The sequence below is a fragment of the Ammospiza nelsoni genome, chromosome 3, assembly GCF_027579445.1.
Source record: "Ammospiza nelsoni isolate bAmmNel1 chromosome 3, bAmmNel1.pri, whole genome shotgun sequence".
In the NCBI taxonomy this organism is placed as follows: domain Eukaryota; kingdom Metazoa; phylum Chordata; class Aves; order Passeriformes; family Passerellidae; genus Ammospiza; species Ammospiza nelsoni.
This window is the reverse complement of record NC_080635.1, coordinates 53,331,033-53,346,841: the sequence shown is the minus strand read 5'-3', so window position 1 is coordinate 53,346,841 and position 15,809 is coordinate 53,331,033. Positions and strand designations below refer to the sequence as shown.

Here is a 15,809-nt window from a genome sequence, read left to right as displayed (position 1 = left end):
TGAAGTAGGTAGGCAACTCCATTGTTTTTTTCTAGTGCAGTTTACCCTGGTTGGACCTCTGTCCAAGTGGAGGTGCTGGGTCCTCTAACCTCCCACAAACTATGGGAGGACTAGACAGTGCTCAGCATCTCCCATAACCAACATCTACAAACTCTTCTGACTACATTTTTAACTATTTCACCTTGGCCTGAGACAACTGTCAGATGAACTGGCAATTTTTAAATATTAAACTTTAAAATACTAGCTGAAATAAAATTAGTGCTTCACTACCCTTAGCTAAAATAGAGTGGGCTCTTGCACACACCACTTTTCATATCAAGCACATCTCACAGGAGTTCTATTAAGTCCACAGGTCTTGGTTCAGACCAGTGCTTTAAGACCCAGCACTCTGGGCTACCTGAATCTTACAGCTCTCCTTTCATTAAGTAATGTAGGAGGGAAATGGAAGAGTACCTTATGGTAACCTTTGACTGATATTTTTTAAAAATGAGAATCACAGGATCATTTATCTCATCCTTTGTAGTCAGGCAGCAGAGCTTTATTAACTGTAGGATGTTAGGGGCAGTCTTCCCAAGAAGCTCTGCTGCATGCACATGGTCATTCCCTGCACTGGTGGTCATGGCCAAGAACCTTGAGGAGGATGGAGAAACTTCTACCTGTTTTTCACTCAAATGCGTGGCAAAAGCAACTCCTGGTAGCAGTGATGCAGACTCCTGCCTGCAAATCCCTGCATGAATTCCCACAGATCAGGGCCACCTTTGGTAAACTTTTATCTGTCTTAGCAAGGTTTTAAAAAATAGAAAACAAAAATTAGAAATTCTGGCTCCAACTGTCATAATGGAGGTGTAAAATATGCTCATAATAGGCACCTGAGTGGGTTTTCTTAGCTGCAAGCAGTAGACGCACAGTAGCGCCATGACAATCTTGCTGTCACCAGCAGATGTCATTTGTGATGCTGACAATCAAGAGAATGTAAACCAGAGGAAAGCTCCCCAAAAGTGACAGATGAAAGCATTTTCTTATAATCTGGATTTGTGCCTTGCCTTGTCTGCAGGAGTTAGCCTGGCCCAAGGCTTGTCAGCACGACGGTCGTAATCTGGAGATTCCGTGACCTCCACGTACTCGTTAAATCGAAGGATTCTTCTCGCTTGAAGTTCAGCCACTGTAGGCCTCAGACTGAGCTGTAAGCAGGAGGCAGAAAATAGTATGCTTAATAAGATGAAATGAAATAAAAGAGGAGGGTATGATGTAATCTCAAGAGAACTTTGATGGTATTTCTAAATAGGGTGACTTTCAGGTGTCTAAAAAAAGGCACCACCCTGGGAGTGCTGTGCAGGAATGGGGAGGCAGCCTAACCTGATTTCTTCAATTATAAAAATAGTCTTTGTCGGGCAGGTCACAGAGAATCATGACAGTTATCCCTGCAATGTTAATTGTGACTTTGCAACTGGCACTACCCCACTAGGCCATCTGCATGAACAGTTATACCGTGTTAAAACTGTAATATCAAAAATACGTGACATTTGGAAGTATCTGCCCTGGTTTTGACCATCTAGTGGTCATTATAATGCCAAATTGTTTCAATCACCTCAAACAATATTCATTTTAATTAACTAAGGATGATCATATTAAGGAAACTGTATTTTTGCAGAGACAGGCAGACCAGGGATACTTATGAAAACTCCCCCCATCCTCTCCCAGAACAGACCTGTAACTGCTCCATTTCCAGGGACAATGAGCATGATCCCACCTGCAGAAGCTAAGACCACTGATGTGGTTAGAAAAGCACTGAAGGGATGTCATAGGGGTCACATTGTTTTGCTGCCCTCTCCACTGCTCTAGGGAAGAGGGGATCTGCAGGTGTGGCTGCCCCTGATCATATGTGACGGGGTGGTCTTGCTACAGAGGAAATCTGTCACTTATGTCCCCTGCTGAGAAACAGCAATATGGCCAGACTCAGTATGCTTCTCCAGGTGTGGGGAGCTGGACAGCATGGGGGTTCCCCCAACAAGGGCTTGGCTTGTACTGCTTTTCAAGCAGATTTCTAATCTGGGGAAAATGACTGGACATTTGCAGCAATGTCTACACACTGATTTTCAGATTCTTATGAAACATAATTCTATGTACAAAAAGACACAATACAAAAAAGCACATCATCACCTTTCTACTGAGTCTACGTTTTATTTCTCTTTTGGCTTCCTGTTCCTCTTCTTCATTCTTCTCTGTTTTCAGAAGAGATAAAAAGGAGTGAATATTTAAGTATTATAACTGCACATACTGTATTTCTCTTGGTTGAATGCTTCAGAACTCCAAGTCCTGGCTCATGTTTCCTCATATTTCTGGATGATGCCGCCTGTGTTGTCTGCTTTTTGGATTTTGTCTGCTCTCATTCTTTTCCCTATCCGCATTTCCCCTGATTCTGTAGACATCTCAAGTCAACTGTGGGTCATGAGCACAGCAAAGAGAAGGTGCCTGTCATTTCCTTTCTGTGTACCAGCAAGCAAGTACCCTGAAAGAGTTGCCTGATGTTTCAATAACTTATTTTAGCATTACAATCACTGTTGCTTTTACTTCCAACATTGACTTTAGAATAAGAGTCTAATTTATAAATGCCAAGTGAAAATTTTACTCTGAGTATTTGAATTACCCAAGTTCCTTCTACTGCTACAGACACGAATCAATGACATTTGTTTCACTGTCATTTGTCAGCAAATTGGTTTTATTATATAAATTTTTTTCTGGTTTTACAATAGGGGCATATGATCCAACACTCAAGCCCTCTTGGTTAAAGGCCACTGGCTGGACCAGATGAACCAGTACAGCAGAAAATTATGTCCATTTTTAGGATGTATTTGGGCACACGAATAAAACAATTTCCTTTTAACAAACTTCTGTTCTAACCAAACTTGATTTTTCAACTGCCAGTGAAAAGCACACTTAGAAAGACATGTTTGTGTGTGCTCAGCATATTTTTAAATTGATGTATGGTTCGAAGGACAGTATTTGCCCTTTCAGTCCAACTCTGATGGTTAAATGCTAAGTTTTGTGGCTGAAATATCCCACCTAGAGAAATACATAAAATTCTGATCCTGTTTTATTCATGGTTGGGGATTACAGACTCTGCTTTACAGTTCAAGGCTAACTTTAAATTTAAAGAAATTCATTTGTTCTGGATACAGCCAACTTGTATAGATGAAAAGGGAGTTTTAAAACCTGGTATAGTTGTATCTGCCCTGTTTCCTATGGCCAGCCTGCTGTCTTAGTAGAGGTGACCTGGCCTGAGGAGAATTTCTGTGTAATGACTTTCACAGTGGAGAAAATGCTACGACAGGACATCTCGTGGTACTTGCAGATATCCTTTGCTTACTCAAATGCTTTCATTTAATAAGAATATCAGGGAAAGGAGGAGAGGACAAATTATAAAAATAAAAAAGTAAGAAGGTAAAAAATAGGAAAAAGGCAATGCTTGCCCAAGATCTTCTCTGTGAGAAGATTCCAACACCAACATCAGGTTTCCAAGAGCAAGGTGCAATCGCACAGGCTTGCTGCCAGGATTAGGTTGGATTTCAGGTTGATGGTGATGTTACTGAGAGACTGAAATATGGATGTAATTTATGGCTTATTAATTGCTTTCCTGTTAAATGGAAAAGAAATGGATAGCCTGTTTCCATAGAGGAACTGTAAATGGACTCAAACTGAAGAATAACTGTAACTGGAGAGTTATAGATTAATCTACATTTTAATTTTTTTAATTATGTATCTATCAATAAATAAGTTGGGTATTATTTAAGGAATTATAACTTTAAAGGATAACTAATCCCGTAATATCCTCATCTAAAAAAGTCAAAAGGTCTCTAGCTGTTTTGAGACAGATAAATAATCTGTAGGCTTTTGTTTAAACATCCTGTCTTTGCAATCAATAGACACAGCAGCTGAGGTAATTAAACACAAACTATTACTTTGGGGTTCCGTTCACTTGGGAATCATGTGACATAAAGAAATTTTGTCCCCTTATGAATGGAATTGCTTAAGTCCTACCTCAGACAATCTCCAGTAACAGGAAAAAAAGACAATTGAAAGTACACATCACTGTACTGCCCTTTCCTTACTTTAGTTTGTAAAATATGCTGTGCATTATCTTGGCCTTTCTTTTCTATCTAAACTACAGTGTTTCCTAAGATGCTTCATGTAAGAAACAAGGGCTCACACTGCTTAATGTATGCCTTAAGGAAGAACTACCAACAGCACGGCACCTGAAATAGTGTTTCTCTGTATTTTGGGGGAGGATAAAACACCTTAAAAATCTTTCTCTAGACATTTAGGAAGGTTGAAGGTTAGCTGCCTATTCCAAGCTGTGAAGCCAGATCCCTTTGGAGAGCAGATGACTGCACAGCAAGATGGGAGACAAGGGAAAACCCCCCAAAAAGGGCAAGCATCTTAGTGACTGGGCAGAGGGTGTTGGTACCCCTTGGAACAGGCCATCTTCTGGAGGCCAATTCCAACATGAGCTTCCTTAAATCCTGGGAAAAGCAGGAGAGGATCAAACCCATGGGGAATAGACAGTCTTCTGCATGAGAGGTCAGGGACAGGATTTTATACATTCAAACTGGTTTACTTCTAGGAATAAAAGTCAAGAGCTAAAGGAAATGGACTGAAATCTTGTGGCTGCTAGTATTATACTGAATCTGCTGTTTAGCACACAGGCCCCTGTCTCTCCACTGACTTGTACCTAAAGCACCAATTTCCCACCTCCAGCGTGCTGGGCAGAGTCTTGCTTTAAGCCTGGTGCTACAGAAACGCTGCCTGGATACAAATACCTACAAACAGTAAAAACTACAGTGTGTTTTTGGTCTTTTAAGGTAAAAGTTTTGAAAGTTGCTGTAGGGAGTTAAGAAGATGTGTGGTGCTAAAAATAATGGGTCTGGTGCTCCTGGTTCCTGTAGGTGTTGTGGAAAATTCCAGCCAGAGGGCCAAGATTTGGCTGCAGGTATGAAGTGACTCACTTGGCCAAACAGGAACACATTAATGCACAGGAACACACTTATCACTGCTTTCCACCTTAAAAGCAGATCTAATCTGTGTGATGTGGAGAGAGAAAATATAAACACAGCATTCTCAGCTGCAAGTCCCCTCCTCAGATGTCCTGCTGCTGCCCTACTGGCAAAGAACCAGCCCAGCAAGCACCCTGTGCTTGAAGAAGTCTCTGATTAGATCCCAGCAAAACTATGGCTTCCCTCCTTCCCTCCCTGCAATTCCTAGGAGGTCAAACTGGGATTTGACTCCTAATTGAAACAATTTTGTTTAGCATCAGTTATTGTGGCTGTCAAGTTAAATAATCCACCAGTCAAAGCCAAACAAGCAGCTTCCCAGTCAACCATACATTATTGCTCCTGCACTTTTACCACATTACATCTGGTCACCTTCTGTGGGACATCTGTTTTGTAGCAGAAGGGGAGAAGAAAAAAGACAAATTTTCCTGCCTGAGGACTGCTCCATTCTTGACCAAAAAGTACTCCTGGAGCATAAAACCGAACTTTCCATTGTGTCCCTATGGGATTAGCTATGTTTAGAGTTCTCTGTGGGCTTGCTAAGGAAAGAGAAAGAAAAGACAAATAAAGCACTTGCTTCTTGCAGTGCTCTGAAATGCACAAAGCTGTTTCTCTTTCCTGGTCTTACAAGCAAAGATAACCATTAATATTCCTTAACAAGCTTTGAGAGCTAAACCCCATTTTCTACAAAGCCATTACTGGCAGGCGTGCAGGTGCATTGTACAAGAAATTCACTGTCCCTTACAAATACAGGGAAAAATTACAGTTATCTTAATCTGAAATTCTTGGAAGACTAAAAAGTTTCTTTGCCATAATGCAATACTATAAATACTGTTGGTTCAAAGCCAGTGTACAAGAAGCCTGCCTTGATAAAAAACACAGGGCTTTATGTATTCCTTCAAGTGGACTCTTAAGTTGTCGTAACTTTGTTTTAGTGTGGGAAGTCTCAAAAGTCTGGATAGTTTTATCCAAACAATTTTTAAACAAATCCGCCTGCAATGTCTTGAGATGGTACTTGGAAACAGGATTTTCAGTAACTCGTGTATCTGGAAATATTATCAAAACAAAGCTTCTTGCAAAAAAAACTTGCTCACTAACTGGAAATACAAAAAAAGAAAAAAAGTAGGGATTTTTTTTCTGAACCTCTTAGAAGATTTGGGCTGAACTTTATTCTGAAGTAAACATTAGGACCTTTACCACTTAATGTAACCTCAAAGTCTGATAAATATGACTCAAAACAATACATCCCCTTAGCTGCAGTTTACATACACACAATAATATAACTCTTTCTCCTCATCCACTGCTTAAAAAATATGAGGAAGGAAACTTTATGAAAGAAATCCCAACTTACTCACAAAAGCTCACTACACCAAGAAAGGCATTTAAGACGTGCCAACATTTTCAAATGATCCACAGTAAGGAATGGCAAAAATTTTGATGTAAAATATAAGTGCCTTATGGTTTAGAGAGAACTTGCACCCTGAAAGGACTCTGAGTCAGACTCATCACAAACCCTGTCTTGGTTTTGGTTTGCTTTAGTTTTAATAGATCACTTTCAACTTGAAATATTTTATATCTCAGTGATGAGCAAAAAGCAGTTCCTTCATGTGCTCACAAGGGCCTCTGTGATTTTTTTGTGATTTACAATTCTGCTTCCCAGCCTTCATTTTTCGCTCTCCCTGGCCTCTTTAAGACACCCCCCAGCAGCAGCAGGGGAGGATGGCAGGAGGCACTGAGTGCAAAGCCTGGTGCGCTGCCAAAAGCTTAAAGTAAACAAGCTGAAACAGGAGAGGAAATCTATTAACTGCTTTCCAGTTTTGAGCTACTTATTGCAAGAGCAGTGAATGGAATAAACACTGGCAAAAGGGGATATTAAATACATCACAGGTTTGCTGCTGGCTTGGTCACCTCGAGATAAGCGAGAAAGGGCAATAAGGGAGCCCAGCTGGTGCTCCCAGCCCAGTGGCTGTATCCTGGCCCACCAAAGATGCTTTGGATTTATGCTTCTCACACAGTCCAGCATAAGCAGTTTGTCATATATAAAAAAAGTTCTTATTTCCAATTTTATTTTTATTTATCTTTGAAATTTAGAGGTTTGGAAATTACAGTTTTAGAAAGTCTAATCACATTATGTGCTGGACAGGAGTTCCCTGATCCCTCTCCTGTGCAAGCATGAACTGTAGCTTCCATTTTCAGTAAGATATGGCACTATTTGGCATTTGAGAACTCAAACAACAGCACAAAGATTTTATTAGCATTTTATTGTCGGGATGGTTTGCCTGAAAGCCAATAATTGCCCTCTCCCTGATTTGCTAGGCTGAGCAAGTGACAGAGTCATCAGTCCATGGATGCTGTCAGGTAAACATCCCATTTTCTTTTCTTCCCTTCCATTAGCATGCTACACATCAGAGCTGACACCAGACCTGCATGGATGAGCTCCAACTTTACTGAACAATTGCTGGAAATACCGTAACAGCATCATACCAACTCTTTGATCAGGTGTGAGAAGTTCTCATGCCTTAAGAGTTTTTTTGTTTGCTATTTGTGTGATTTTTGATTTATTGCTATGAAGTGTCTTTTCTTCATTTATTTCTTCTACTTAACCATCAAGTACTAGCCACCTCTGCAGGATGAACACAGGACTAGGTGGAGTTGGGCATGGCACTGTGTGTTTAGGTAACAGCTTCATTGTGGAAAGATTCATAAAGGAGGACAAAACAATGCTTGTTCTGAAGAGTTTGCCAGCCAAAGAACAGAAGCAACATAAGTAAATGGCAGAATAGGTATAAATAGTAAATATCTAGTGTACTTCCTCCACCCTTGACTATTTGAATTACAGACTTTTTTTCAGCATAGATAAAAGGATTGATTTAATTAATGGGAAGATATTCAGTGAGATTCTCATGCATGTTTCAGTACAGAAGACATTTATGTCAGAAGTGAATATGAAGCCAGCATGCTGAAGTAGCTGACATATACCTATTGACTTTCTGCTGAACACTTTGCCTTTCTTCTTTCTACTCGTCCTTTCAACCTCTGCCCTTCCATCCCACCTGCACCTCCAACTCATATTCCTTTCTCCTCCTCCTCCTAAAAATCAGGGGGAAGGTTAACTAGCCTAGAACTATTTCTAAAAGGTATCCAAGTCATTCTTGGTCTTTGGGACCAGCTTCAAGAAGTGAGATTGTGACAAGTAAAATTTGGCATATTCAATAAATGGAATTTTCAAAGCTACAATTACAGGTTAGTGTATAAATCAAGTGTTGAGACATTATTTTCTAGAACATCATTTCTCTCTAGTTATGGTTCTAATACTGGAGCAACAATGATGGACTTCCATATGAATCCAACACCTGCTCCCTTTCTAAGCAAATACTGTATGAAACCTGAATGAAATACTTACGCTTCAGGATATTTCTTTGCTCCAGCTCTTCAGTTGTGGGCCTCTGGCTAAGCCTCCTGTGAGAACAAAGTAAATGACTGATTTAAAACCAGATCTAAATGACACATTAGGATTTGTAATACAGCTTAAAAAATGTAATTTCTGGAAGTAATTTCCAGGCAGTTATAACAACTGCTTATGTAACCAGATTGGCCATTTGTTTTAAAAGATGTAGTGTTGTCATTTGAACACATGAATAACTGATACTTGAATAATATTACAGAATTTGTACTAGCAAATTTATAGTCCTCACAGGCATAATTTTATTAATAAATTCATATACCTTTTTTGTTCCCAAGAACCATCACTATAATCAGTTGCGCAATTGTTAGATTATTCTCAGGTATTTTGAATGAATTTTGATATTTTTGATATTTTGAAGTCTTACTAAAGTTTTTTTAAAAAAACAAAACCAACAAAATCCATAAGCTGTTCATTCCTCATTAATTTGTATGTACAATACAATTAAGAGCTTCACCTGAAACCTAATTTTATTTAGTTACCTAAATATAACAACTGCCATTACAAAAACCCCAAACTGAGATAATAATTTTCTGATTTGTACATGGTTGATATTGTCTCTGTGTTTACTAAACAAGTCCACTTGTTCACTTGAGGAAAGGAGCAAGAAAAATTTCAGCAGTAAAACTTATTTTGCATGTGTGTTCAAGACAGGTGTCTATTCATCAACACTCACACAGTTCACTACAAGCTGTCTTTAGCCTCATGACACTCATCCAATTCAAATCCCTCTTGGACTTACAGATTTGTCCCTGGGGACTGGCAGGTTTACCACAGGTGACCAGTCCCAGCTGTAGGAAGTCCCAGGTGGGGACCTGACTCAACCCTGACTTGAGCTGTGGGAACAGATTTTCCACCAGACCTCGATGCTGCCAGGTGCTGACCACCAGGCCAGGAATTTTTAAGAAACTGGCATCAAACATGGATGTGATTTTGGGTATGAGCACAGCCCTGATGTACACAGATCTTTCTCCTGCCACCAAAGCAGAGCTGTGTGCATTGCCTTTCAGCTCTCCAGCAGAACCCCAAAGCAGCTTCTGCAGTTGCAGCCCCTAAGGGAGGACGGACAAGCAGGATGTGATCACCAGAGCTGGGATTTGTTCAGGAAAGTGATGATAACAACCACACCTCTTTATTGGCAGGAGAAAAATGACCCTTGGGCTCTGCACAGTAGATGTACCACTCTTACAGTTCAGTAATGAAATAGCTGCCTTGGCCAGACACCCAGTTCACAGAGCAATTCAGCTCAGCTTCTGGGTGTTGATGCAGGGCTGTGTACTCTGTACTGGAGCAGTACCAACAGGACTACCCTGTATCTGGGAATCTCCAAAAAACACAGGACATCCTCCAAATCTGGACAACATTCCTGAGGCAAACAGAAACAGGGACAGGTCTAGCAAAATACAGGCATGTTGTAGTCTATTCTAAGAGACCACAAAAGCCAAAATAAACACGAAGTTTTTTTTTTTAAAAAAACCTGTAAAAGGCAAGTGAATTTTTAATGCAATGTTCTCAATTCCAGAAGGAGAAAGTAATATACATCCCACAGCAGTTTAACAGTTTGAGAAGACGTGTCTCAGCACTGGGTACAGTAAAACACTAAACACTGACCAGCTCAACTTCTTTTGCTGGAATCAGCACATGATTGGAGGACTTGGAGAGCCAGAGGAAGAGGAGAAGGGTCAGAATAGACAACATGCACAGGCATGCTCTGTGGGTCAGGAACTAATGCTCTGCCTGAGATGGGTATACAAGTGGAAGTTCTGCTAACAAATCTGAGAAAGAACCAGAACCACAGCATTGACTGTTGTGGACTCATTCTTACCCTCTTCCTCTTCTTTCCCTTTTTAACCAAAGTACCCAAAACTCCAAAAGCTCTCCAGTTTTGTTTCTTGCAGAACAGAAAATCTATTATTGACAATTTAAAGTTTTGTGAGAAATAAAACCACCGTTTTCCAGACAGTTGTACCACAAAGATCCTGCAGTGCACATTGGGCTGCATTTAAAACATGAACCCAGTGTTCTCAATTCTCTTCCTCCATCTCCACCCAGTGAAACCACATTGACCCTGTGACTGATACCTCACAAGCTTTGTTCCAATCTGATGTCTGATTTCCTGCCTCTCCTCTTCGGATGTACGCTGCAAGATGTTTTTGTCTTCTAACTCTTTCTTAGATGGTCTGTTGCCAAGTTTGATAGCAAGAGTATCCCTACGACGAATTTTACTTGCCAAAGAGCCTGAGGAAAGGAGGAGTAGGGTAGATTTAGTTCATTCATGCTCAGGTTACAGACACAAACTCCCAGTGAGAACTTTAATACCTCCCCAAAGCAACCTTGTTCCCACATGCAGGAGAGGAATTTTAATTAACATCAAAAGAAAAATTTTAGCTCAGTTCATGAAAATAAAAAGCTAAAAGGCTTGGAGGGAAAAGCCAAATTGGTACAAACATCACTTGTCATCTGTGAAGTGACAGGATAAAAATGACAAATCTACACTAAAATGTCTTTGAAGTCTAATACATTACAGGTTGGCTTATTTATCTGCTTAGTATATTTAGCAACCTGCTGCTCGTTTTCTTCAGCCTTAAATGGCTTAGTCTCATTCCATCATCATTTCCCTCATTCTTTCAACTTTTTTTCAATCAATTACCACTTAGTTCTTTTATAGTGTTTTCCATCTCTAAGTTATTTGTAAACTAAACCAAAAAATACAGCTTAGAAAAGTGCTCTGAGTGCCTGCAAAATAACCTAGGCAGGAACCCCCAGACACTGCAGCAATCTGTTCTGCATAAAACCAACACTCTAGGGACAAGGGCTTTGCAGCTTGGCCAGCATTAGCTTCAGGCAGCTGTGGAACATTTTTCACAGCCTTTATAGTATTTCCCTCGTGTCTTGACATTCTGACCAAGGTGGGCTACAAATGACTTAGGTGGCAGATTTTCCCTGTGTAAGGCAGTTTGGTAAGGCCACAGGCTCCCAGCTCACTTTTCATAAGACACTGTGCTGCGGTGTGAACACAATAACTTTTGGTTTCTATAACTTTGGGTTGTATTCAAACCCAACAAAGAACTATAGGAGACTTCAGCCTCTTGACCTACCTAGCACTTCACCTTCTCCTGCACCAGTGGCTAAGGAAAAAAAACAACCAAAAAACATGTTCATTTTGCCTCATGCCACTTTGGTACACTGGACCGTGGCGTTCAAACCTTCCTTGTTGAGCACAGTGAGGCACCTCCTCCAAAAAAGCTGTGAGCAAGGCTCTCAAACCATGGCTTGATGGTGATTTCATACTGACATAAAGCCACCCCCGAGAGGCAGAGGGAGGTCTGCCCTCCTTTGTGCTCCTGACAGCCTGCTGCTCCCACCTTCTTTGCCCAAGCAAAGGAGAAGCCTTTGTGTGAGCTGGATCAGGGAACCACAGATTCTGTTGAAAATCAGCTCGATGACAGCTGCTCCTACAATAATAAACATGAACTCTACCCTAAGGAAAAACAGCTGGGAGAAAGGATTAGGCAGAATGGGGGCAAGACAACCCCTTCAGCACTGCATGGCTTCTGCCCAGTTAAGGTGATGATAAGAGTCATGACCCCAGAAATTTCAAAGCTGTAAAACTTAGACGTAATCTACTGTGATCTGCTCTGCCTGCTAAGGTTGCTCCAATGCTTAAAACATCCTGATCAAAGAGGAACTAGTGACTTTCAGACAGTGAAGCTGCTGACTGATGGGCCTCCTCTGTCATGCACCACACCTGTAGCTCCCACAAGGAACTCATGGTGTGGGCAAGCCAAATGAATGGCTTGTGATGCCCTAAGGTCTCCACCTTGTCCCTCCCTGACATCCTCCTGAGCCTGTTCCTCCCACCTCTGCTCTCCTCCCTGCAATGATTGATCTGCTCTTCTCAGGTTTCTGTGGTTGAGATGACCCTGAAGTATTAGAAAGTATTTCCCAGCCTCGTGACTGAAGAAGTCGAGTATTGTCGGTTCTGCTTTTCAAGGTTGTTTATTTTTTTCTTATCTATTACATTCTTTCTCTGACCTGCTGAGATCTGTCCAGCAGGTTGGGCTGTGGCACAGCACCTGGCCTTGGGGTGGTCTTAACATTTTATACTACAATCTACGTGTACTTTATTTACAATAATTTTCCAATATCTACCATCTATGTCAGTCTGTTTCTACTCTAAACCAATCAAAAAGTGTCACCATCCCAGCAGAAGATGGAGGACAAGAAGAAGGGGAAGAAGGACAGCACACACCCAGATTCCTCCATCTTGCTTCTTGAACCCTCATTTGAAAACCCAAAAATTCTGCTTTTTCACCCTGTGACAAATTAACTATTATTCTACTCAAACTCTTGTGGGTTGTAAATCTTCAAACAAAGTTGGTAATTTTTTCCGTGGAATAAAATTGAAGGCACAGATGTTTTTGACTCCGTGCCAAGGTCTCTGAGCCCCCTGCCAGGGTCTCGAATTACCCAGGGCAGCCAGAGGAATGTCCTGGGTCCCGACATGCTCTCACCCATGCACAGGCCTCAGCAGGTTTCTGACTGTCATTGCCTGGGAGAAGCAGGGCACTCATTTCTCAGTAGTGACAAAATACTAAATCCCCTTAAAAGCATTCCCTGCAGCCATTCCTCTCTCTGCCTCACACTGGCATGGATCAGGCACGCTCATAAAACGCAATCTGTGAACAGCAGCCTGGAGCATTTTGAGCAGGATACTTACTTTCAGTACTTGCATTCTCATCATCATCATCATCATCATCGTCATCATCTGTGTACAGGATCGGCCCGTCTGAGTCCGAGTCACTGCCGTGGCTGTCTCTGCTGCTTTCACTCTCAGGAGGGGCTGCAGCGTCAGAAGCCTCCTCCAGTAGCTCAGAGAATGCTTCATCTGGAGCCTCCCCTTCCTGGTCTTCTTTGGGAGCCAAGCTGTTTATTCATGAGCAGGTAGGGCGACACATCAATGCAAGCAGAACAAAACACCAATGAGAAGCAATTGAAAAAGCAAGGATGAAAATAAAAGTTCTGTTAATCAAAGTAATTCCTTTCTAAAAAACATACATATATAAGACATCTTTAACATATGCAGATATGTAAATGTATCTATGTATGTGTGTTAGGAAAAAGGATACAAACAATCCAGAATTATGTGCTGTGAAGACTGCATTAAGAACAGTTCACAAAGCTGGGGATGAGAGGACCAAGTTGGAGAGCAGATGGGATGGCAAAGTTTCCTGTTCTGGAAGCCTAACCCTATTTATTGTAGATACAGTCTCATTGCAGTTGAGTTCAAAATGTTCATGCTCATTACTAATGAATTTGGGGATCAACAGCAGGTTGCCCTTTGCCTTGGGAAAATCTTTACGTAAAGGAAGGGTAGAGCAGGGGGAGATGCTGCACTAGAATGTAGAGCTGGCAACAGATGTACCAGCAAGAATTTAAAGGAAGGTCTCTAGGCTACTGGCATTTAGACTAAACCCTCTTGGATTTATATAAAAGATGCTGATTTTTGTGACAGGGAAAAGACAAATTAATAAGCTAGTTTCATTTTTCTGCCAACTGTTTTCCTTAAAAAAGGTAATTATGACTCTTCTCTTGACCAGTTTCTACAATACCTGAGATTTACACAAGTTATTAGGCAGTAAAAAACCAAACACCTACTAACTGAAGCCTGAAAGAACCCTCATTTTCAAGTGTTCAAGCAAATTCAGCTATTGAATCGAGAACTTTAGCCGTGAGATATTTAATGACATCTACAGAAAAAAAAAGACATCTACAGAAAAGAACCCCTTTATAATTCGGCATTATTTCTTGTTTGCCTTTATGAGAGATAAATAAAAGTGTCACCAGCTTTGAGCTGAACTGCTGACCCCAGTGCCAGCCACACAATGAAGTAAGAGGCAGGTCATGAGCGACGACCTTCTGGGGAAACATGAGGTGCTGCAGGTGAAAGGCTCGAAGGCGCTGGGAAGGAACAAACTGTGCTGGGGGCCACACAAACTGTTCCCTGTAGCAGGCTCCGAGCTGGCTAGGGCCCCATGGAGGGCCGAGGCTTAACCATAGGAATTGCTAAGTCATGGTGAAATAGCAAAAGAAGCTCCTGTCTTCTGCCTTTTGGACCCCAGCTTATCTCTGTAACCCCATAGGTCACTTTCCCTTAGCCCCTACTATTGGACAAGTTTGGATCTCCTTATACCCTATAAAAAGGGGCTGTTTTAGCCCATTCTGGTTAGAAAAGCCGTTGCTAGAACCCTTCACAGACCCCTCAATAAAACCATCACTGTGGAACACCAGGACATTTTCTTCTCCTCACTCACGTCTGCTTCCCGCCTAGCCTGGACACCTTAGCAAGCTCGAGCTGAAATCCTAAGAGAGCTGATAATCACTAAAGAGCTGATATCCACTAAGCTTGCTAAGGTAGCCATCAGCTGAGAGCGGCCTGGGTACTCGGACGCTCTGCCCCCGTGAAGGACTGAGCTATCCGGCCCGTGCTGCCTGCTTGGGAGCAAATCAGCCCAGCAGGGAGTTGAGATTAGTTCCCAGTCAGCAGAAGCAGCAGAAGAGATTCCCACGTGCCTACAGTGCAAACAAATGTGGCTTCCTTGGCTGTGCTCTCACTGCTCCCCCAGGACAGCCATACTGTCTCACCTTTCCGTGCGGTCTCCTCTGGCACCTGGAGCGCTGCCCGGGGCCGCACTGCTCGGACTCGGGTCTGTGCCACGCTCGGTTGGGAGCAGAGCCTTCGTGTCCGAGCCTGGCGGCCCTGCCACAGGGCTGTCTGACACATCCTGCCCATCTGAGGAGCCAGCAGGCTGCTGAGGAGCTGCAGCAGGAAAAGGAGGTGGAAGTGGAGGTGGAGGAGGGGCAGCGGTGGGAGGAGGGGGCACAACAAGCTTGCTGGGCTGGTCCGTGTTGTCCGTGTCAAAGGTGACTGCGGGAGTTTGCTCAGCCTTGGGTTTTTCTGCCTTCGCTGCCACACTGTCGGCTGTCGCACCTGAGGGGGAGGAAGCAGCCCCGTCTGGTGCTGTTCGTGGGGCTGACTGCTTCCCAGGTTTTTTCTTGCCCCTGGGAGTCCCTGATGTGCCAGATTTGCTGGAAGTCTCCTTAGAGGCTTTGGGATGAGATGATGTGGACGAAGGAGATGGTGATGAAGAAGACTTGGAGACTGGTAGTTTTTTTGCGTGAGAGGAACCAGCTAAAACAAGAAAATAAAAGGCATTTTACAGTCTTGCAATTATATGATTTTTGCACTGTATTTTCTGCATGAATTGACTGGTGCTGGTCTTAAAAAAATACATTTG

General features: G+C 42.1%; 1 protein-coding gene across 4 annotated transcripts in view; it reads right to left on the bottom strand.

Moving 5' to 3' along the window:
* The window catches only part of PHACTR2 (phosphatase and actin regulator 2), a 72,881-nt gene that overhangs the window by 6,473 nt on the left and 50,599 nt on the right, over window positions 1-15,809 (bottom strand). For all 4 annotated transcript variants that reach the window (XM_059467578.1, XM_059467581.1, XM_059467579.1 and 1 more), the window contains 6 exons: window positions 15,157-15,703; window positions 13,232-13,437; window positions 10,593-10,749; window positions 8,452-8,507; window positions 2,161-2,222; window positions 1,044-1,181 (listed from right to left, as the gene is read on the bottom strand). In XM_059467578.1, coding sequence (XP_059323561.1) covers window positions 1,044-1,181; window positions 2,161-2,222; window positions 8,452-8,507; window positions 10,593-10,749; window positions 13,232-13,437; window positions 15,157-15,703 — 1,166 coding nt within the window. The remainder of the gene's footprint in view (window positions 1-1,043; window positions 1,182-2,160; window positions 2,223-8,451; window positions 8,508-10,592; window positions 10,750-13,231; window positions 13,438-15,156; window positions 15,704-15,809) is intronic.